We start from the raw sequence: 23987 nt of genomic DNA, 5'->3' as shown, positions 1-23987 counted from the left end.
CAAATGACTTTCATTCCTGTGACATTGCTTACAGTGGGTACGGACAGTTTTCAGAGCCCCTTAAATGTTTCACTCTTTGTTATATTGCAGCCCTTTGCTAAAATCATTGAAGTTCATTTTTTTCCACACTAATGTACACACAGCACCGCATAGTGACAGAAAAAAAGAGGATTGTTGAATTTTTTGCTGATGAATTAAAAAAAGAAAACTCAGCCGTAAGTATTCAGAGCCTTTGCTCAGTATTTAGTCGTCTTTTTGGGAATGATGCAAAGGTTAGTCGGGTTTTTTCCACACCTGGATTTGGGGATCATCTGCCATTCCTCCTTGCAGATCCTCTCCAGTTCTTTCAGGCCATTTTCAGGTCTCTCCAGAGATGCTCAATTGGGTTTAAGTCAGGGCTCTGGCTGGGCCATTCAAAAACAGTCACAGACTTGTTCTGAAGCCACTCCTTCGGTATTTTAGCTGTGTGCTTAGGGTCATTGTCTGTTTTGAAGGTGAACCTTCGGCCCAGTCTGAGGTTCTGAGCACTCTGGACAAGGTTTTGGTCCAGGATATCCCCGTACTTGGCCGCATTCATCTATTCTTCGATTGCATCCGGTCTCCCTGGAGACCATAATGGGCTCTTAGGAACCTTAAGTGCAGCAGAAACGTTTTTGTAACCTTGGCCAGATCTGTGCTTTGCCACAATTCGGTCTCTGAGCTCTTCAGGCAGTTCCTTCGTCCTCGTGATTCTCATTTGCTCTGACATGCACTGTGAGCTGTAAGGTCCTATTGCTGAAATACCGTACAGTCGTTGAAGTTAGTACAATAAAACAGCACTATGGATTCTGGAGGAAGATTAGATTGACATGGCAACACATTGAGGCTGAAATCCGATTGGACAAAAGATCTAATATACATACACGTACTCTAAACAGTGCAGCCAAGAGAAACGCTATCAAATGAACAACTTTGGAAGAAGTCTTCCATCCTTGTGAAATGTTCAAATGAATGTGGATCCCGAACAGCTTTGAGCAGCTGCCCCTGCATCTCATCATATTCATTTCTTGCAGGAATTATAGCTCAGAAATCAATTACAAGTACTTCAAAGTGGGGAGTTACTTTTGAATCACCACATGAGCTGTAAATGGTGCTCATTGCTTCTGATAGCGAGAAGGCCTTTTCGGAACTGGCCGCCCACCAGTGGTAACACGATGAATGTGTTTTCCAGGTGTGTGGAGGAGACAAATGGCGGCTGCAGCGACTTTGCATCCTGCAAGTTTACAGGCCCGGTGGGTGCAAACGTATACAGTTAACCCTTTTTGGGATGGGTTTGAAAATACCCCTCACACATGCTTTCAACTTCAAAACACACTTTTTCAACACATGGTAACAAATATTTGAACAAACAAAAACGGTAGTTCCCAATTTTAAGATTCCGAAGTTAACTTCCAATGTTACCTCCAACAATAGCTTCCAACATTGGTTTGCAATGTTAGCTTTAGCATTAGCTTCCAATGATAGCTTCTAAAGTTGGCTTCAACATGAGCTGCCAATGTAAGCTTCCACTGTTAGCATCTAAAGTTAACTTTTAATGTGAGCTCTCAATGTAACCTCTAACGTTAGAGCTGAGGAAGACCAGTGCTGGTTTCCAGTATTTGGTTGAACATTAGCTTCCAATGTTTACTCTGTTAGCTTCAACGTTAACTCCAATGTTAGCTTCAGAAGGTAGCTTCCAACGTTCCCGATAACGTTAGACCTGAGGAAGATCAACTTTCGCTTCCGATGTTACATCCAATGTCGGTGTCCAATCTTTGATTCTGAAGGTAGCTTTCACTGTACCTCTAATGTTAGCTTAGAGCGTTGGCACCCAGGTTAGTTTCCAAAGTTAGCTTCGACGTTAGCGCTAATGTTCGAGTTGAGAAAGACGAGCGTTAATTTCCAACATTAACTTACGAAGTTAGCTTCCATCATGACCTCTATTGCAGGGGCGTCACGGCCCACATTATTGGCAGTTTCCTCTCAGAGAGCCGTCATGACTGTGAAACCATAACAATCAAATTTGATGGCATCATCACTGTATCCTATATACGGCGGACCCCCTCAATGTCCACGCGTTGCCTTTGATGGAAACGTTGGCTCGCAACACAGCCGCCAAATAGAAACGTCGCTTAGCCGGGCCGCTGCAGCGCGCCGTCGTATGGAGGCTTTTATTCATGTCTGTGCATCGCTGTTAGCTCTCTGAAATCACTCTGCCAACGCCTCCCCTGTTAGATGCGCCGTCTGATGCCACGACGACGACGCTCCCATCTCGAGGCGCAGCGCCGCAACGCGATGCGACACTGCGTTCCGTTGTCACGCCTTTGCAGCACATCCACAATGGATTGCTGCGCCCGTGCTAAATGCAGTGTGAAAAGGCTTTTATGCACGCACGCACTGCGCGTTCGTCGTCCTCCGCTGAACCCCCGAGACTGACTCACAGAACCCCGATCGAAGCCACGTCGAGAGCCACCGCTCTGACGTTACGGTTGACGAAGAACAGCGTTAGCTTACGACGATGTCTTTGTTAGCTGGGTTTAGTGTATTTCACGACTCGCTGCTTTTTAAAGTAAGCGCGTCACAAATGGCCGTCCCTCCAGAACGAGCGCGAGTGCGAGTGCTTGCCGGGCTACGTGGGCAACGGGATCCAGTGCCTGGAGAAAGTGGTGCCCCCTGTCGACCGCTGCCTGGAGGACAACGGCGGCTGCCACCCCGTGGCCTCCTGCAAGGACTTGCATTACCACGGTAACGCCTCCGTCCGGGTCTCGCGCCCTTGCGCCGTGGTTTGTCACCACGGAGACGGAGCTCTTGCTTGTAACCTTCCCAAAAGATGTCTGTCGCCACGGCAACAGACATCTTGTGATCTTTATCCACGACGACTTGAATAACATTCCGAGGTCCTTTGTTACCATTGGAACCTTTCCGTAAGATGTCTGTTACCATGGCAACGGACACCTTGTGACTTTTGCTGTCTGTGATGACTCGCGTGACATACAAATGTCATTGGACTACCCGAGTTACCAATGTAACATCTCCGCAAGATGTCTGTTGCCATGGTAACAAATGTCGCACCCACATAACCTTTCCACAAAACGTCTGTTACCATGACAACAGCAACACATTCCGCGAGCCTCTGTTACCACTTGTAACGGGACCGCAGGAATTATGTTACCACGGTAACCGTACACCACGTGCATGCTTTGTTTTTGCTACCCTGCTAATCTGATCGCTTGTGTTTCCATGGTAATGTGTGGTGTCTCGAATTGTCGCTTTCTTTGTCGGGCGAGGTGCTCGTCCCCCGGCCTCCGTCGGCTCTCCTTCTGCACCCAAGGCTGCTTCTCCTCAGAAGATGGTAGCCAAGCGACGGACTTGAATTTGAATTTAGCTCGCTAAGGTTTGAGAAATAAACTTGGACCAAGAGCTGATCCCAAAAAACAGCAATTTGCCACAGCGACGAAAGTACTGAACAGTTCCAATAAGACACGCGTTTATAGAGACTCCATCTGGGACTTGCTCGCCTCATTCAAAAACCCTCCTCTTGGTCTTGATTGGCTCAAACCAAGTTTCCCTCAAATGGCATAGTTTCGAATTATCACAATAGAGCCAATGTCACGTTACCTCAGTTGGTAGTTTATAATCGTGTCTCGGCACTCTTATTGATATTTTTTGAATATAACGAAGTCGTCCAATACAATCATATATATATATATTTCGTTTTGAATGGTATCTGGTGTTCATTTAACGTGCAATACAACTGGTTAATAAGAGCTTCTTGCTTTCTAATGGTGTCTGTAAACACAAGGTGGTCATGGCATTTATCCCCCTCTTGGAGGGGCTCTTGGTCCATGAGGCAGGGGGCTGGTAGAACAGTTGTCAGTCGTAAACGATCACATTTTGACAGGTCTCCCTAGTTTGAACCTTTGTAGCAGACTTGCTGGCATCAGTGAGCCACTTTCAGGTTCATTTACATTCATCATCTGTCACCCGCTGTAATCTGAGCAAGGACCACCAGAGTTTTGGCCAAGAGTCGGCGCATTTCACGATTCAGATCATTGGGCGTATTAATGAAGACCACCGCTAAAAGAATCATTCATATGAATTACGTACAATGCTACTATTCCACAAATGCACCCGCTTCTGTTACCATGGTAACACATACTCTGCACACAACCCTACTGAGTGTAATTACCATGGTAACGCCTGCTCCAGAGGCGGGCGGGGGCGGGGGGCGGTAGCGGTCGTCTCTCGAAGGCCGTGCTCAGCAGTCGCTGGGTTGCCGTGGTAACTGACGGCGTCGGCCTCGCGGTGGAGACATTACCCGTACGTAACCTCGTCTCCGACGTGCCGCTTGTGTTCCCAGCCAACGCGGCGGGAGTGTTCCACCTGCGCTTGCCGGAGGGGAAGTACAAGATGAATTTCAGCCAGGCGGGCGCCGCGTGCCGGGCCGACGGCGGCGTGCTGGCCGACTTCAAACAGCTGAGCGACGCACAACAGGTACCCCGCATCCATGGTTTCCGTGGGAACAGCAGATGCGTCAACGCCGTCTCCGTTGTGTCTGGGGTACACAGGACAAAAATGTATACTTTGGGTCAACTTGAAAAAAATGTATCCGTTACAGCTTAATTCATCTCTGATTATGTTTGCGACTTTAAGTTTTGATTTGGATTACTTTTGCCTTTGTCAACAGTTGACATTCACACAAAATAAAAGTATCCATTTGATATATCATAGAATTTAGCCATGGGAAATGTGGGAGTTTTGGGAACGTTAAATGTTTGTTTTTAAATGTCACAAATGAGTGAATTTTGAAGACGGAACGTTTTGAATTGGATGAAGAAATGTGGAATTATTAGGTACATTTGTAAAGGAACCAAAAATATGGGAATTTGGGGAAGAGAAGTATGGAAGAGTGGCTTCAATTTGAAAAATGACTCCATTTCAATCTTTTCTTCCATGGATAAAGTGAATTTTAGGGATTTTACAAATGGACTCAATCGTTCCTTATTTGTCGAGCAAGTCAAACCGTTGAGCTCATTCTACGGAACAACTGTTCTCACTTCTGTCAGTATTTGCCATTTTCGGTCCATCGAGCTCTTGTGTTGACGTGGCCGCTGCGCTTCCAGCTGGGGATGCATCTGTGCGTGGCCGGCTGGATGGAGGGCGCCAAAGTCGGGTACCCCACGCGCTTCCCGAGCATGAAGTGCGGCGAAAACCACGTGGGCGTGGTCCTCTACAAGGAACCCGTGGACCAGAGCAGCACGTACGACGCGTACTGCTACAGAATCTCAGGTACCACGCAGCTTTCGAAGTGTTTCGTTGACGAGATTTGCGTTCTCAAACTTTTTGGGTCCAGGGGATTCAACGTAAATGCCATAGAAATTGAAAAGCTGCCTTTTTTTGAGAGAAAAGCACTTGGGGTCCTGTCTGATGTGGGAGACCTCCCCGGCCTCGATTGATCCTGTGTTTAGGCCCTGTTCTGGTGCTTCTATGATTTGTGCCTCCGTGTTGTCTTTCAGTCCAGCGTTTTCCAACTCCTGGTACGTTTTATCAATCTCAGCCATTTCTTCAATTTTTCATTCTAACATGCCATTCGGGGAATTGTCTCTCCGTGACAGCCCATCTGGCTCCTTCTCCTTACTGTGCTTCCATTGCCTGAGGCATTCACTCACAGGTCGTCCCTAGGTGTCAACTTCTTGAGGTATTTTTGGAGGCCTGTTTTTTCCTCCTGGATATTGCCCGTGACGCTCGCTAGTCCTCGGAAGCGCAAAGCCTCGGGATGCTGGACTTGGGCTGGAACCGTCCGTGCGTTGTAAGGAGCGTTCTTGTTGAAATCGGTGGCTTCCGTCTCTTCCGGTGGCCAGGCTATTATGGCGGCAAGGTAACTGATTACCGGAAGGGCCTGGATCTTATTGTTGCCGTTCAGCTGACTCTTCAGGATCTGCCTCCCTCTCGCTCTCTCTCTCTCTCTCTCTCTCTCTCTCTCTCTCTCTCTCTCTCGATATTTGGCTGTGGCTGCCCTTCGAGCTGACGGTTGCCGTTTGCTTGGGGGAATCCAAGTCATGCAACTGTTATGTTGCCCTCCGGTTGTGAACATCTTCCCTCGTCTCGATGTCATTCGCCCGCACTTATCTCGTCCGAGCGACATTCTGATGTCATCGCTAAGACATCCTCGTGAGGTGAATCGGGGACTCGATGTCACGCTCGTTCTTAGCGTACAGCTTGATGTCGTTGTTCCACTTCTGAACCGAGACCCGACACCAATCTTGGTTACGATCTGACTGAGGGGATTCAAATTTTGAAGTTGGAGTGGTTTGAATCAGGTGCGAAATGTGAAAGGATAAGGCAAAAATCATAAGACGTTTCCAAGGAAAATGTCAAATACTGAAAAATGTATGAATTATGGGAGAAATTGCTGTTTTTTTCAATTCAATGCAAATGTCGACGTGTGCAGATGTGACTTGCGAGTGTCCCGACGGCTACGTCGGGGACGGCTTCTTCTGTAACGGCGTCCTGACTGACGTCCTGGCGTCCTACAGCAACTTCTCCACCTTTTACAAGGTAAAACACCGTCAACTCTTCAATCCTGAAAGGACATTCATCCAGTCACAAGCTTTCTTTCCTTTCTTCTTTTTTTTTTTTTTCCAGTTCTTGTTGGACTACGGTGGTTTCTCTGCACAGGGCCAGCGTCTGGTAGACTTTCTGTCTGAAAGGCAGTCGAATGTGACGCTGTTTGTCCCGCACGATGCCGGATTCAGCCCCAGCCAGGTGAGCCCCCGTCACAACTTTGCTGACTCTGTGGATTATTTCTACTCCTGTTTATTTCTACTGTGCATGGTGGCAATGATCAAGAATAGGTTTTACTCTATGGATTATTTTTACTTTTTCGATTTATTGTTCTTGTTCAAGGTGCTGATGAACATAATTTCTACTTTATGGATGATTTCAAGTCCTTGTGTGAATTTCTGTCTTTGCTTATTTACTAACGCACGCGTGTTAGGTGCTCTCGGGTCGAGATCTGGAGTATCACATCTCCACCAATCACGTCAGGCGACCATTTAAGGAGCTGCGACACCAGGAAGTCATCCCGTCCAGGCTTGGCTTCAACCTGTCTGTTACCCATGGCAACAACGAGGTGGGACGCATCGGAGCGCACACGCACCGTTCGGCAGTACGTTATTTCAATTGGAGTTTTTTTACCGCTTTCCCCCTCAGAGTCGTAAACTCGTGAACCAGCGCCTCCTACTGGTGTGGGACATCCCGGCGGTGAACGGAATCGTTCACGTCATCGAGGCGCCGCTTACGGCTCCGCCGCCTCAGGTCAGCTGGATAAATATTAAATATCATGTAATTATGCTACATGAGGCGTACGGACATTAAATTGGATTCTTTGTTGGTTTATAAACATCAAATATGATTTTAAGTGTGGTGCCTCGAGATACGAGTAACCCCATTTAGGATTTGTTTTGCGACGCAAGTGTTGTTTAGTGGCAGTTTGACAGTTGTTCAAAAAAGAGATTCAAGCTGTTTATTATCACTCCCGGCCGAACTGAACAACAATATATTAAGAGAGAGCAATGGATCACACCAAAATATTGTACAAACATTATAAAAAATAGAGTAATAACTGTAAATACAATCTGCAATATAGCGTAGGATTACTGTATCTGTATTCTGTGATGATAAATTGCTGGGACTCGTTGTTCCGGGGCTGGGACTCGTTGTTTCCATGACGTGCATCCTGGGACTCGCATAATCTCACGTGTAAAACGATCTATGAATGTCCATTGAATTGAAGCAAAAAGTGGGACAAAACATGTTTCATTCTTTACATTCTATTTAATTACAGTATGTTATTGTATTTATTTATTTTTTTACAGCGTATAATATAATGCTACTTTTCACACTAAAAACACATTACAAGCTAACCCTAAACCTCTTTAAGAACTGTTTGTTTTTAAATATTTATTACAGTACAACCTTTATTCAACGTATGTGCGATGCATTTTAATTAAATCATCATTATTATCATCATATTGTTATATTCATGTGCATGTTCAAATTGTTGCAGTGGCTCACAATAATTTGAACTCAAAACCGCCGTCTCGTTTTTGTTGGTCCTGATGTCAGTACTCGAAGAGTCAAGTATTTATTTTTTCTTCCGCTGCTTGAACGCATTCCGATCGCCGTGGTTACCAGATCGTTGACATGAAGCGCCGTCGTGGGGTTACCCGGTTGATTGACGTGCGCGCATTTTTGTCCGGCGGCCGCTCCAGGCTCCTCGTCACGCTTCGCGCGGCCACGCCCATTCCAGCGGCACCGTGTCGGCCATCTTGGTGTCGTTGCTGCTGACCGGCGTGGCGGCCGGGATCGGCTACTACGTCTTCAAACACAAGACGGACGCCTTCAGATTTCACTACTTCAAAGTGAGACGCGCACGCACGCACGCACACACACACACGCTCTCCCTATGCTGGCCATTTGTGTGTACCTCATTAAAAAACAAAATCGGGGCGGGCTTTACGGTGGCCAATTGAAACTCATGAACAATTTTTTTCATTTCTTGTCATCTTCTGGATTGACTGATCATATTGGGCCGAAATCGGTTTCATTCTAGACTCAACCCACGAACATTTTTTTTTTTTTTTTACCAGATTACACGAAGCTCCGTGATACTCGGTGTGGTGCAGCGAAAGATTCACTGACCGAGTGCAGTTCAGTTGCATTTCCCTTTTTAGTACAATAGAATTGCATTCAAACTGTTTGTTTTTGAACCTGTATTCAGGCTTCCAATTTTCAGTTAACTTTGATGTGCAACACATTTGAATGGAATCATTTAAGTGCACTCCAACGAATGACGCAGTTTTGACTGAAGTAGAGATGCCCTCTGCTGACGACGGAGTCCCTGGAAATAAAATGTCTCGTAAATTTGACACGGCACACAAAAGTGTTAAGAACCCTGCCAAATTTGAATGGTTAGAAAAATCGCCAAGTCTACACGATGTAGCCGTTCTCTGCGCTCTCAGACGCCGTGAGCGTGTCCGCTGAATGCGCTGAAAACACGACCCGCTCAACCATCGACTATCAATTAAACACCTCGACTACGTCATGCGAAAAATGGACGCTACTTTTTCCGTGAAAATGTAGTATATCCGCTGGCTGAAATATATTCAACTGGATCATCGCAAGGCTTTTCCACACCGTGGCAACAAGGCGATCTAGTGGCCACCCCATCCCACAAACTAGCCGTCGCGTCAGGACCCCCACCTCCCCAACAACGAGGCGCTCTAAAGCAGCCAGGCTAGCAGACTATCCGAAGAGATGATGTATTTTCGCGGTGTAGGCATAGCCAGCTAGCTAACTGCACATTGCAGTTCTGGCGGTTAACCACTGATGTGACGTGATGTGGCCCTCGAGGACTTCGATAGCGGGGGAGGGGCAACTCACGCCGGCCTCCGAAGTGCGTCACGCTCCGCCATTTTAGTCACACGTTCTGATGAGCTGTTGTTACAGATTGCACTGGTTTGGATGGTTTGTTTAGTCCTAAACCAAAGCAGACACGGGCGCCGCCATCTTGGCGATCCTCTCCCGCTGACCGCCAATCGCAAATCTAACACGGCTGTTGTTAGATTTGTGATTGGATGAGCAGCAAGCATCTGCCTTCCGCCGCAAAAGTTTGGTTGAGCGGACAACTAGCATGATGCATTTTATTCACGTATTTACGGCCGACAGTAACCGTAACCAATTAGAGCTGTTACAATGCATATGTTCTGAAGGCCCTGGGCAGATTAGATAGACGTGGCAACATAAAGGGGCTGAAATCTGATTGGGTAAAAAAAAAAAAAAATCAAACATCCAGCCAAGAGAAATGCTACCAAATGAAGGTAATACAATTGTTGGGAATTTGTATCACTTCATGGAACCAATGTTAGAATTTAGGTCCTAAATGGACCACCCAACGCTGCTAATAGCTAACGACCGCTCACCTCGCGTAACAGAATGAAGACGAGGACAATCCGGCGGGGGGCCCGTCCAAACCCGCCCTGGTCTCCATCCCCAATCCTTTGTACAGCGGCTCCAGAGCCTTCGCCGAGTCTTTTGGGGTGAGTCCTCGACACGCTGGCTGGTCTACATGTCAGTCAATACCGCTTCACACGTAATTGGTCAGCCATGTGACTCAGTCCTCGTGTGAACATTGGCCAGCCTGCATCTCAATCATCTTACAGGAAACGAGTCAGGGGGCGGAGCCGGCAGAACCCGAGGAACCCCCAAAGATCCTGGACCTGGACCAGTAAAAGTACTTGTTACCCCCACCCCGCTGGTTTCCAACTTTGAACGGGCAGTTCTCGTGTATCCAAAAATCAAAGCTGTCGTGCCACAGGAAGACAAAGTGATTGTCAATAAAGTTTTGCACTAATCATTTTCTACCAAGCACGAGCATTGTGATTTTGTCTCGAATCACACACGGATGTCGAAGCGTTTACAAATGAGCCCCTTTCAACCTGGTCGCTAACCAAAACAGCAGAAAATACAGAGGATGAACAGACCGATTAAGGTGTGGTTGTTTTTCCACTAGTGTAAACCTTTTTGAAAGGCCGGAAACAAAAATGATCACGACGTGGTCTATTCAGCAATGCTTCCGAATGATGTAAGGGTTGACATCGTCAGCAGTCACAAGAAGGAGTCATGCCATCTCACTCATGACAAAACTCCTTTCAACTACGCAATTCTGTGCGTCCGGGTTTTTTCCTGGCCTCTCCCAGAGCGGTTTTGCAGGTGTGCTGTCCAGTGTTTAATGCAATGTTAGCATTGTCTGCAACCTTGAAAATGACAGTCGAGCAGCGTCAGACTCTCCGCCACCCCTCCCCTTCAAAAAACGTCATTGACGAATACATTCGTCAATGGCAGTGAACGTTTGGATTTTAAGGGACAAGTATACTCATCAAATGCAGGTTCAGCAGGAACACAGTTGCAGTTGCTGGCTTCCAGAAGATTTCATTTCTGTGACTCGGTAATATGTCTTCCAATTCCATCACTTCAAAATTCATTTTGCGCTTGCGCTGCTCTCCCAAATTTCCCATGGTAGGAACCACCAGCGCTACCTAAAGCATCAAACCGTTTTCATCCACTTGGACACCTGTTGCCAACAAGTTAGAGTGAACGAAGACGCAATTTAACGCCCGCTGTTTCGGATCTCAAGCCGTAAATAAGAGTATCACCATAAACGCTCAAACAGCACGCAAAAGCGAGTATTTCCCAGAACGTGCTAAACGTGGATCACTTCCCGTTGTGTGAAAAAAGGCTGACCGAATACGTGTGAAAATGGCTACTGGTTGTACCCTCATTGCACCAGCACACACAAAAATACATAAACATGCACACCCTGTCAAGTAAAAAAGAAATCTGCCTTCTACATTTTACACACCACAGAGAGGAGAGTTGTTAACAACCCCAACAAATTTGAATGATTAACAAAAAAATGGCCAAGTAAATAAAATGAGATTTCAAAACAATGAAAAATGAAGCAGTTCTCCCCACTCTGGAACGCTGCGGGCGTTTCCGCTGAATGCGCGGAACCCCACCCCGCCCAACCGTCAATCAAATAGCACTTCACGACCTGGACAAATGAATGCTACTCCGTTGAGCATCTTTCTTACGTTTCATGTTTGAGCCGCCAAAATGTATCCACGTAAAGCCTCCGGCGGCTGGAATATACGCTATCCCACCGGGTCGTTGCGGGGCTTTTCCACGCCGCAACAATGAGGCGCTCACTCTGAAGCGGCCATGCCACCGCGAAGCCCCCGTCCACACACTGGCTGTCACGTCAGGCTGTTTAAAAAAAAAAAAAAAAAAAATCCCCTCTCCTTGCACTCCCGTCTTTCTCTATGTGACGTGCGCGCGTACTCACGGCTGACAACGAGGCACTCTAAAGCAGCCAGGCTACCGGACTGAAGTGAAGATGTGTTCTCAGGGTGTCGGCATAGCCAGCTAGCTAACTGAATGTCGCATTTGCGCCGGATGACCGCTGACGCGAACAAAGGCGTGCGAGGTCTTCAATAGTGGGGGAGGAGTGACTCCTGGCAGATTCCAAAGTGTGTCAAGCTGCGCCGTTTTAGCCACAGCCAAAAAAATGTGGAAAACTGAAACGGGGGGGAAACGGTTTCGTGCTCGATCTCCACAATTGATCGCTACATAGTTCTCAGTCTTTGCACGTTTTCACCAATGATCTTCAAACGCGCATAATTTACTCGGACACAAATAACCGAATTCACATTGCAGTGTCTCTCAACACACACACGCACGCTTGACACGGATCACTTCGTGTTGTGCTTTGCGCGAGAGTCTGTGCAAAGTGAAATAATTCCGACAAAAACGGACAACGTGCGACTCTTCACACGTTTGACCTCACGTGTTGAAATGTCTCCTGGTCCTTTCCTTTCCGTCGTCAACACAACACAACACGCCAAGTTCTCCTCGCCAACAAGTCAAATGTCTGCCAGCTTTTCAAACAACTACTTGAGCGTGTTTGTGCGGAATTGCCCGTGGGCGCGCGTAGATATGTGCCAAAATGGAACCTGTACGACTTTACACACGTTCGACCTGATGTGTGAAAATGGTTCCTTTTGTTTTGTCATTGTTGGAAACACACACACACACACACACCCTTACACAAACAAGCACAGACAAATGCCTGCATAAACACGTACAAACACAAGTTCATACAAACGCACTTCCACAAACAGAAGCGCACACAGAAAAAAACTCACCCACTTACACAAAGTCACACAGACACATGACCTAACCCCCACACATCATACGAACACACATTAACTCACAAAAACACCCACGTATACACACGAACATAAAAAAAAAAAACAACACGACCACAAAGACAGAAACGCACACAAACGCACAAACACGTGCTCGACACGGTTCACCGCGAGTTGTGCATGTGCGCGGTGTCATGAATCATTGATGGCGTAGAATGTCAGCACTGCGAATGCGCTGAGCGCGTGACAAAAGAGAGCCGCCGCCGCCGTTTAACGGACGCGCGTGACACGACGGGATGTCAAGATGTCCGCACAAATATGCAAACATTATGCAAACGTACGCACGGGAACGGGAACGGAAGGTCGTGTGATCCAAAATAAATAGAGGCTCTGAACTCCAAATCCTCTTGAAGCCATTTTAGGCACGGAACAAACAGGGAAGTCAGGAGGCGTTTCGTGCGAGATCATTTTATGGAAACGGCATAACAACAGGATGGCATTTCCCAGCCTGAAAACGCTAACGATAATGCCGTAGCCTGAAAACGCTAACATCTGCGTACAAACGACCAAAAGGCCGGTCTGTAAAACGTTTATCACATAAAGGTTTGACGTTTTAGATTCTGAAAACTGCATGTTTCTCCAATAGAACATTTTGAGTTTGAGAACCTAAAAATGGCAACATTTTTCGCCTTTGCGTTAAATTAATGTTAGCATTTGCGATAGCATTACCGAGTAAACATGACGACAGCGTTTGAGAGCTGAAAAACGCCAACATATTTTATGTTAACATTATCACTGAAAATGGCTCATCTACGAAGACAGAAAATGTACATACGTCTTAATCCGATAAAACACGACCACGTCTTAGTGACACACATTCAAAGGCTGCGAAGTCAGAGGCCGTTAAGTACGACACCATTGTGTGGAAACGGATTTTAAATATTATTAGCGCCTGAAAATGCTAACATTATGAAGCAGACAGGATCGGCAACGAAAGAGCCTGAAAGCTAATATTGTTGCCGTTTGAGTGGAAACGCTGAAGACAGAGACAACGATTTATCGGAGGCATTTGTGTTAACAAACATTCGTGTTAACACTGAAAACAGAACATGTATCTACACGACAACTTTTTCAGAGCTTCCATGTTAGCACATTGTTACCATCATTTAGCTCAGCATTTAGCATGTAAACGCAATCAAAAACAACATCTCCGTATCTGTTAAGCCGATAACAAGAGCATCGTCTAAAAAGCTAACGTCACCGTTTCAAACGCTGAAAATTCTCGTCTTTGAAAACAGAAAACGTACAAGGCAGCGTTTTGAAGCCCGAACACGTCAACGCTGAAAACGGAGAACATGCATTCATATTAACCTGAGAAAACACGACAAACAACGTCGAGCCTCAAAATGCTAACATCATAGGCATTTGTGCGGAAACGCTGACAACAATTAAAACGCAATGTACATTCATGTAAATCTGATCAAACGTGATCCTAGCCGAGCGCGAGGCCGTTTATCGTCGACATGACACGATAGCTCGCTTGCTGCTAACCGCTAGCCCCCTGCTTCGTTGGGTTGCTTTTTGAGGGGAGGAGGAAGAGGCGGTTGGCGAGAATCAACACGTGCGAGCAGAGCAGCCATGTTGTTTACGACCCGTGGTTCCCTCTTCCTCTTTTTCTCCTTGCTCGTTTCCCCCCCGTCCTTTTCTCTCTCGTAAAATGGCTTCCTTCCCCCCCTCCCTCAACGCTGGAGGCTGCAACCAAGGCTGTGTCGGGAGTCGCGTTCACTCATTCCCTATTCCCTTATCGCTAGATAGGGATTCTTATACACTGGACTATATGGTTCAATAAAAAAAAAAAAAAAGGTCCACTAGAAATCCCTTCGTCGTGATTCGGGAGCAGGGAATGAGTGAATGATTCCGAACGCAGCGACTGCGTTCGGAATCATTCACTCATTCCCTGCTCCCGAATGACGACATGCCTACAGGGATCTCAGCGACTGAACAGTTTGTCTCAAACAAGGTTTCAAGCTGTTTAACGCTCCTCTCGGTTGAAGTTTACCGTCCAATTGACCATAAAACAAAGGGAAACCGCGTTAACTTTGTCTTGCAAAAGCCTGCTTAGCTTAAGGCTAACAAACAATGCAAAACGCTTGAGACGGCCTCAACAGCGTGCGGCGGTAATATTTCGCTTCAACGAACATATTTGACAGAAGTTGTCAAATTCTTCGTTTGTTTCTCCATGACTGTACGGAAAATGAATGGAATCGACTGCCCCCCGGTGGCCATGTTGTGCACACCAGGAGGTGCAGTCAATCGTCATAATGACGTTATTACGCAATGTTTTTTATAATGTACATTATTACAGTGCTATTTTCCTTATTCACACACACATTTTGCCGTGTTTTTTTCTTGGGGGATTAATAGCATTTCCATATGCATTCGAATGTTTTTAGAATCAATTATTCCCATCGCTTAATCGAATTATCGGATAAAAGCATTTGTCATTCAAGCTTATTGCCTTTTTTTGGCAATTGGTCTTTATCAATCGATTATTGTTGTTTATTTGGTGTTGTTTAATGACTTAACAAATAAAAACTTTACACAAAGGAGTGATGATTTCCTCGCCAATGTTTTTCAAACAGAGCTTCTTTGGCTACTGATTAATGCCACGGAAGTTTAGATTTTTTTCCCCCCGTGAATTGATTACGATTCAGTTAGTGGTTTGGTCCGTAAAAAGCAGATGTTTGCGAATGTCTTCGACTTCGGTTGAAGACAAAAATAATCAGTGCGCTATCTGAGGATATTTACCGCCGAGAGGCTGAAATCAGAGAAACTGGACAATTTTAAGTTAAACGGTGGCTCTAAACGATTCATGGAATAGCAAGATTGATTGTCGATGAATCGATTACTTGTTGCACCTCGAGTGGTAGGGAGTGAGCGAACGATTCCCAACAAAGCCATCGCGTCATGCCGAAACTCAAACAATATCCAAGAAAGGGACTTTTTTTTTTTTTTTTTTTGTATCGGCGCAATGCATCATGGGATACGTTGCTTGTCTCGTGACCGTGGGTCATCGGCTACTTTTGAAGATGCATTGTTGGATATGTATAGGGCACCTTGTAGGGGGCAACCTATACTCAGTCCACATTCCAACAGCGCTACAAAATGGCGAAGTGACTATATAGGGCGCTCTATGGTGGCGAGGGAGCGGAAGCGCCTGTGCGGGAAAACATCAAAGCAGCGTAGCGGCGCGTGTTTTCATTTGAGTGCGTGTGACGACGACGGCGGCGGCGGCGGCGGCGCTCCTCCCGCTCGGGCTGCCGCCTGCCCGCCGGCCTCCCTTCCCCCCGCCACACAAAGAGCGAGCGCCTGCACAAACGACTGCAATCGGTTTTGCCTGAGAAGTGACGCCGTGGCGGCAGCGGGGGAGGGGGGTGGAAACGGGGAGGAAGGAAGACTTTGACTGACCTCCTCTACCGCACGGCGGCCAGCCGCTTGGGAAGACTGGAAATGAGCCCACGATAAATAGGACTTTTCGAAGCGAAGCTCGTGGCGTTTTCTTAGAAATGTGCATTTCAACGCGGTTTGAAACAAATCAGCCCCCGACAGCAGTTTCACCGATGGACGCCAAATTGCGTGGACGTGTTTAGAATGACGGGACGCGTGGGAAAAGTCTCTGGGAGCCCACGCCCCAAACGGAACAGGAAGTCAACCATTTTGCTTTTGGCAAAAAAATGCTACGATTAAAATGACTTTTCGAAGAAAACCTCGTGGACTCCGAGGAAACAGAATCAGCCCCCGGTGGCAGTTTTACCGATGGATACGAAATGGGCTGGATGCGTCTATCGTGACAGGATGCGGGTAAAGTCTCACCAACCTAGGCCGGAAATTAAACAGGAAGTCTGACGTTTTGGTTTTAGCAAAAACAAAAACATGACCTTTGCGAAGCAAACCTTGTGGACTTTACATTAAAAAAATAAATAATAATAATAATAATCCAACCCAACACCAGTTTCACAAATGTCTACCATAACGGGGCACTTCACCAAAAAAGTCTCAAGGACCCCTGCGCCAAATTGAACAGGAAGTCAGCCATTTTTATTTGAAGCGGCTATTTTTGACTTGCGCTTTGATGATAATCCTACAAGGGAATTAGCCCAGAGAGGGAACCAGCTATCCTAAACAAATGGCCGACGCTAAATTGGGATGTTTTGTTGTTGTTGGGGTCTCCCCCCCCCCCCCCCTTTGTATTAAATCTGGGTGGCTGGCTAGTTAGGCCAACTGAAAATAGAAAAGAATCGGATGGCAAATGCAAACTTTGTGGATTTCCCATAGCTATTTCCGTACAAATGCGGTTAGAAAAGTACAATCAAATTGTACTCCGACACCAGTTTCAACCAACGGACACGAAATTGGGTGGACACGTCTATCGTGATAGCATGCACAATCACATCTCGCTGAAATTGAACAGGAAGTCGGCCATTTTGACAAACTCCGAAGAGGAAATTCACCCAAATGAGCCCCGCTCAGAAGCCGCAATTCTCGACGGGGTGACGCCAAACAACTGAAAATGGCAAACATCCAACTATAAACGTGACTTTTCAAAGCAGAGCATGTTGACGCCACCGAACATTTTCCTCCGCTATTTACATACAAACTTGTTTGGTGGCTTACGCAACAGGGGAGCCAACTTTAGCACGACGCACTCGCACCGGGCTGATCGTGGCGCACCGTGCTTTAGCGCAGTTGGAGAGAAAAAGGATTCATTATTATTATTTTTCTTTTTTTAAATCAGCCTCCAACACCAGTTTCACCGATCGACACAAAAGTGGGTGCGCGGGACACACTTGAAAGTCTCGAGGACCCGTGCCCGGAATAGAACAGGAAGTCAACCAGTTTGAGCAAACCCAGGGCTCGCTCGTCAGTACTTGAATATGCCGCCATCATTTTCTCTCTCTTAACTTTTTGTACTCCACCCATTCCAAAATATATTTGAGTTTCTTTTGGTAGAAGTTTTGTAATTATTTCCCATTAAAAAAAAACAAGAAAAGCAATGACAAACTAGGAAAGCCCATTATGATGGCTTGATAACGATTTGAACAAGTTGAACGCACATTCCCGCGTCATACTTCACCATATTCCACTGCATTAGCACAAATGCGCTGAAGCGCAGTTAGCCCATCTTTGCCATGCTCGCCCATTGGCACACACTCAAGTGCAGCGCCACCAGAAAGTATTCACACCCCTTTGCGTTTCCCACATTTTGACGTTAGACTTATTCTAAAGCTGCTTTGAGCGTCGTTTTCCTTTTGGTTTTTTTAAATCTGCATCCAATATCCCATAATGACAAAGTAAAAACATATTTTCAGACCGTTGTGCAAATCTATTGAAAATGTAAACCTTTAAACATAATAGGTCCATAAGTGTTTCATATTTTGTTGAAGCACCTCGGTCTCGAGTCTCCTTGAGTACATCTCTACGAGCTCGGCGAAGCCGTTTTGGGGAATTCTCTGCAGGTCCTCTCAAGGTCAGCCAGGTTGGATGGGCAGCGTCGGTGGACAGCCATTTTTAGGTCTTTCCAGAGACGTTCGATTGGATTCAAGTCCCGGGCTCTGGCTCTGGCCAATCGAAGACTTTTGTTATTTTGGCTGAGCGCTTCGGGTCATTGTCGCGTTGGAAGGTAATTCAACGCCCTAGTCTTGAGTTCCAGAGTGCTCTGGAGCAAGTTTTCTTGAGGAATTTCCCCATATTTGGAAGCTCTCACCTTAGCCTCTATGCGGACTAGTTCCTGCAGCAGAAAAACAGCCCCACTGCATGACGCTGCCACCAGCATGCTTCACAGTCGGGGTGGTGTTAGCCAGGTGATGAGCAGTGCCTCCTCTTCTCCAGATGTGACGCTTGCAATTCAGGTCAAAAAGTTCTATTTTGGTTTCATCAGAGGAGAGAAATTTGTTTCTGCAGGTCTGAGAATCCTTAAGGTGCCTTTTGGCAAACACCAAGCGGGCTGCCATGTGCCTTTTAGCGAGAAGTGGCTTCAGTCTGCCCAATGTACCATAAAGCCATGATTGATGGAGTGCGTTAGCAATGGTTGACCTTCTGGATGGTTCTATCTCGGCAAGGGAACACTGGAGCTCCACCTTAGTGACCACGGGGTTCTTGTTCACCTCGCTGGCCAAGGCCCTTCTTCCCCAGTCACTCCGCTCGGTCAGAGGGCCGGATCTAGGAAGGGTCCCGGTGGTTCCAAACTTGTTCCGTTTCCGAATAATCGAGACCACAATGCTTTTCGGGACCTTCAATGCTGCTGAAATTCTTTTGTATCCTTCCTCAGATTTGTGCTTTGACACTATCCAGTCTCGGAGGTATGCAGACAATACCTTAGACTTCATTGCTTGGTTTCTGCTCTGATATGCACTGCCAACTATGAGACCTTACATAGACAGGTGTGTGCCATACCGAATGATGTTCAATCAACTGAATTTACCACATGTGGACTCCATTCAAGTTGTAGAAGCATCTCAAGGGTGATCAGTGGAAATCCGATGCACCTGAGCTCAAGTTTGTGTCATAGCAAAGGGTGTGAATACTTATGTACCTATTATGTTTGAACACTTAAATTTTTTATACATTTACACAAATGTCTGAAAACGTGTTTTTACTTTGTAATTATGGGACCCTTTTATGTAGATTTGTTGTTGTTGTTTTTTTTTTTTTTAAAGAAAACTAATACTCAAATTAGCTTTGGAATAAGTTTGTAACAGCAAAACGTGGCAAACGTGACGGGGTGTGAATTCTTTCTGGTGGCACTGTATGTTGGCGCATGTCGCACTTCATGATACGACATCGCATTAGAGCAACAATTCTGACGCATTTCTGTGGCGCAATGCAGGCAGAGAATTGGAATTTTAAAAAAATGTCCGGGTCACAGATATAAAATATCACTCGATCCAATTCCAAAAAGACGTGCCGCCCGTACCTACACGGTGGCCATGTTGAATGTGGGGCATTGACGTGGTGGCCATGTGATGATGGTTCTATCAACTGTCTATTGTGCACAGAGCAAGAGAGAGCGGCGTAACTCTGAGGAATACAAAAAAAGTCTCTGGAGTCTGAAACATGCTATTTTTGGTACAGTAACAGTTTTTCTTTTTGTCAAACCGTTCGCCTTTGGCAACGGACTTGGAAGCACACTAATTCCTCGAAGCTCATGAAAGCGACTTGCCTATGATGGGTACTGTGGTAAGTTTGGATAAAATGGGAAACTTTCAAACATTTTCAAGCTTTTTTAAATATTTACTGACAATTACTTGGTACTATACTGGGCGTTTTACACCACAAAAAAAAAAACCTACAAATCAATTTTGTACCGTACAGTAATATGGGTGCATATGGCCTAAAAAAAAAAAAAAAGGGGCTTCAATGTAACAGCCAATCAGTTATATTGGACGACCCCCTGCTCCTATTAGTCCGTTCTATCGAGGTTCCACTGTACTTTATAAAAGCATGACAATAGAATTCAACGGTTCTCCTCACACTTTCTTCGGTGCACAATTTGCTGTTCGTTCTGGTGTACGTGCAGTACATGAGGGCTACATGTAATGGAGAATCAGCTTGTCAATACAACAGTCGTTCTTTGCAGAGGATAAAGAATACGTGACCTGTGAGTGTTGTTATATTATCTGGCTACGTGTTGCTGTTTGTGTTCAGATATTTGTTGCTTAAAAGGTAACAACATCGCCATTTTTTTTTTTTTTTTTTTTTTAAATAAAAGCTCATGTGCCTATAGAGTGTTTGTTTGTATTCACTAAGGTAGCAGAGGCTATGCAGTTGTTTGAGAGTAACGATTGGCTGGCATCCCGGTTCAGGGTGTACCCTGCCTCTCGCCCGGTCAGTTAAGATAGGCGCCAGCACACCCACGACCCTCGTGAGGATACGCGGTACGGAAAATGGATGGATGGCGTGACTAATTACATCTGGAAAACTGCTGCTTGTTAAGTGAGTTGAGTCACCTGCCACCATACAGCACCCCGATCTCAAGTTTGCGCTTGCAAAAAGAGATTGCCAACCCTTCGTTTTAGTTTAGAATTGCTTCATTTAACCAGGAACCCTCGCCGTAACATGGCCGCGGTCTGTTTTGCCTGGTCTCTGTGCCGTAAAATACGTAAATACAGGCTGGATGAGAACATTAGCAAAGCAGATTTATTTCTATAGCGCATTTCATACACAAGGTAACTCAATGTGCTTTACATGATTAAAAGCATTTAAAAACGAAGGGGGGGGGGACAGCTAATAAACATTTAAAACAAAGAAAAAATAAAAGTACAATTAAAAAAAGCGTACAGTGCAAGAAATATCTTAAAGTGGAAATGCTCTAAAAAGCAGGAGAAAGAAGAAGCACTTTGAACCTGGACTTCAAAACATTCCCACTTGGGGCTGACGTCACTTCTGTTGGCAACTTCTTCCATTTGTTTGCAGCACAATAGCTAAATGCCGCTTTACCGTGTTTGCTTTGGACTCTGTGCTCCACTATTTGACCCGGGTCTGTCCATCTCAGAGCCCTACTGGGTTTATACTCCATTAGCATTTCTTTCACGTATTCAGGACCCAAAGCATTTAGTGGTTTATAGACCAGTCGCTAAACTTTCAAATCTATTCTAAAGCTGACTGGCAGCCAGTGTAAAGACTTTAGAATTGGAGTAATATGCTCTGAGCTCTTTGTTTTGGTCACAACCCGAGCTGCAGCAGCTTAATGCTCTTTTTTGGTGGAGTCCAGTCAGAGGACCATTACAATAGTCAAGTCTACTTGAGATAAAAGCATGGATGACCTTTTGCTGGTCTGCTTGGCACATGCAAGCCTTCACTCTGGATATGTTCTTCAGATGGTAGAAGGCAGTTTTAGTAATTGATCTGATAGGACTGTTGAAAGTCAGGTCGGAATCTATCAGCACACCGAGGTTTCGGACTTGGTCTTTGGTTCTAAAGAGAGCGACTCCGGGTATTTAACAGCAATCGTCTTTATTGCCAAAAACTATCTATCTGTTTTGTTGTGGTTTAATTGAATACCATTCTGGATTCATCCAGTTATTTATCTGTTTTAGACAGTGACACAACACCTCAATTGAACTGTAGTCATCTGGAGACACTGCTAGATATAAAAGTGTGTCACCTGCATCGCTATGATAGTCAAAATCAAACTACTGAAGAATTTGACCCAAGGGTAGCATATACAGGCTGAATAGGAGGGGTCCAAGAACTGACCCTTGAGGGACCCCATAGGTCACTGCCATTTGATGAGATGGAACACTTCCAAGGGTTACAAAATAACTTCTTTCCTCCAGGTAGGACCTGAACCATTTAAGGACTGTTCCATTTAGTCCTACCCACGTTTCCAACCTGCTCAGCAGTATATTATAATCTACCGTATCAAAAGCCGCACCGAGATCCAACAAGACCAGAACTGACACCTTTCCCGAGTCAGCAGTCAACCGTGTATCATTTGGCACTTTGATAAGAGCAGATTCTCTACTGTGACGAGTTCGGAATCCTGATTGGAATTTGTCAAAAAGTCCATTTAAGTTCAAGAAATTGCTGAGTTGAGTAAAAAGAACTTCCTCAACAATCTTGGCTAATGAATGGGAGATTTGAGATGGGGTCTATAGTTTTCTAACATGGAAGCGTCCAGCGTGCTATTTTTTTAGCAGAGGCTTAATGGCAGCTACTTTAAGAAAACTACTTTAAGGAAAACTCGCCTGACTGAAGTGAGCTACGCTCTCCATAAACTTAGCGGCGGTACTCTCATTTATGTACCTTTTCTTAATAGACAAGAGGTTGTCTGAACGTTCGGAAGAAGCTGTAACTCAAAGTATACACCAAAAAACGGTCAGAAATAGCCATATCCTTGATGTCAACATCCTTCGAGATGACCAGGTGGAAGATGTTATTGTTATTGTCAACATGAATGTTTAAGTCTCCCGTTATGACAAAACAGTCAGTACAAATAACTGACAGCAGATCCTCCATAAATCTTCGATTGTATCTTGGATGTCTATAAATGATTAAAACAACAACCTTTGGGTCACTTGTAACTATTAAAAAAAAAAAAAAAAGCGATATTCCAAAGCGCTAAAATCACCCAGTATCATTTCTTAACACTGAAATAAAGGCTTGAAAACAACGGCGATACAAACGCCTTTTTTCTCTATCCATCCATCCATTTTCTTCCGCTTATCTGAGGTCAGGTCGTGGGGGCAGTAGCTTTAAGCAGGGAAGCCCAGACGTCCCTCTCCCCAGCCACTTCCTTGTAAAAATGGCTCAAATCTATTTATATGTTTGCATTGAATCGCGTCCTCTTTTGTCGCCCTTCGCTGTAGCGACCGTCCACGGCCGCTCACTCGGCATTGAAGAAGCACGCAACGCAGGCCGGCCGGAGTCCTCAGTAATCTGCTGGTGTTGTGTCCGCCCTTTTAGATGTTGTCCCATATCTTTGGGCTTTGTCCCCAGTCAATTCCAGGGAGAACTGCTGGATGATCCATTACCGTTTCCACAGTCCGCATCAGTCCTCTTTGTTGAGCTAAGTGGCTGTCGGTTTGCACACTTCTGCTCACCAGTTTGAGACATCTGTAGAGTGGTTTCATTCCCCGACTGTCCATTTACATCCACATACACTTTAAGACGGCCGATTATCGTTTCCAGGACCGACATCCTCTGTAGCAGTCCATTGATAGTCCTCTGAGAGACTATCAATGACAGAGGCATCTTGTTGCTGGTCTCGTTGCCATTAGCAGGCCACGCTCACGCGTAAGGGGGTATCAAAAAAATATTGGAATATGGCAACAACTGACTGCATCTACCAAAAAAAAAAAACTCGTCCCACAAGTTTAAAAATATCCAGGAGTCGCTTCTTCCAATTTCCGTTTAAGAAAAACAATCTTATCGGCATGAAAAAAATGCAAACAAAGGCGAAGCAAGCAGAAGAGAGTCTGCGCTGTACGAGCGTCAGTTAGCAAGCTGCTAGCAATCATCTGCCACAATTAGTCTTGCACAACATTTTGCCATGGTCGCAGTCCTGAACATCTGTGCAGCTCTCCATGCACGGATCGTTCCGGAGATTATCGTCGCGGCGGAGACAGCTAGTGATTCATGATCAGCTGCAGCACTACGCTAGCTACTGTACAACAGCACATATGTGCATGCACAATAAATCAA

At 45.7% G+C, this 23987-nt stretch overlaps 1 protein-coding gene across 12 annotated transcripts in view; it reads left to right on the top strand.

Annotated features, from left to right (window-relative positions):
• Positions 1-10667, top strand: part of stab1 (stabilin 1) — a 55112-nt gene extending 44445 nt beyond the window's left edge. For 8 of the 12 annotated variants that reach the window (XM_061686802.1, XM_061686800.1, XM_061686806.1 and 5 more), the window contains 11 exons: positions 1211-1271; positions 2619-2763; positions 4379-4512; positions 5142-5307; positions 6470-6576; positions 6664-6783; positions 7016-7150; positions 7231-7335; positions 8292-8441; positions 10014-10118; positions 10242-10667. In XM_061686802.1, the coding sequence (XP_061542786.1) occupies positions 1211-1271; positions 2619-2763; positions 4379-4512; positions 5142-5307; positions 6470-6576; positions 6664-6783; positions 7016-7150; positions 7231-7335; positions 8292-8441; positions 10014-10118; positions 10242-10310 (1297 nt within the window). In that variant the 3' untranslated portion in view covers positions 10311-10667. The other 4 variants (XM_061686809.1, XR_009769260.1, XR_009769259.1 and 1 more) reach the window with 4 other exon arrangements.
• Positions 10668-23987: the final 13320 nt, after the last annotated feature.

Source organism: Phycodurus eques, chromosome 10, assembly GCF_024500275.1.
Source record: "Phycodurus eques isolate BA_2022a chromosome 10, UOR_Pequ_1.1, whole genome shotgun sequence".
Classification (NCBI taxonomy): Eukaryota; Metazoa; Chordata; class Actinopteri; order Syngnathiformes; family Syngnathidae; genus Phycodurus; species Phycodurus eques.
Note: the sequence above shows the minus strand (reverse complement) of the source record. Positions and strands in the feature narration are given on the sequence as shown.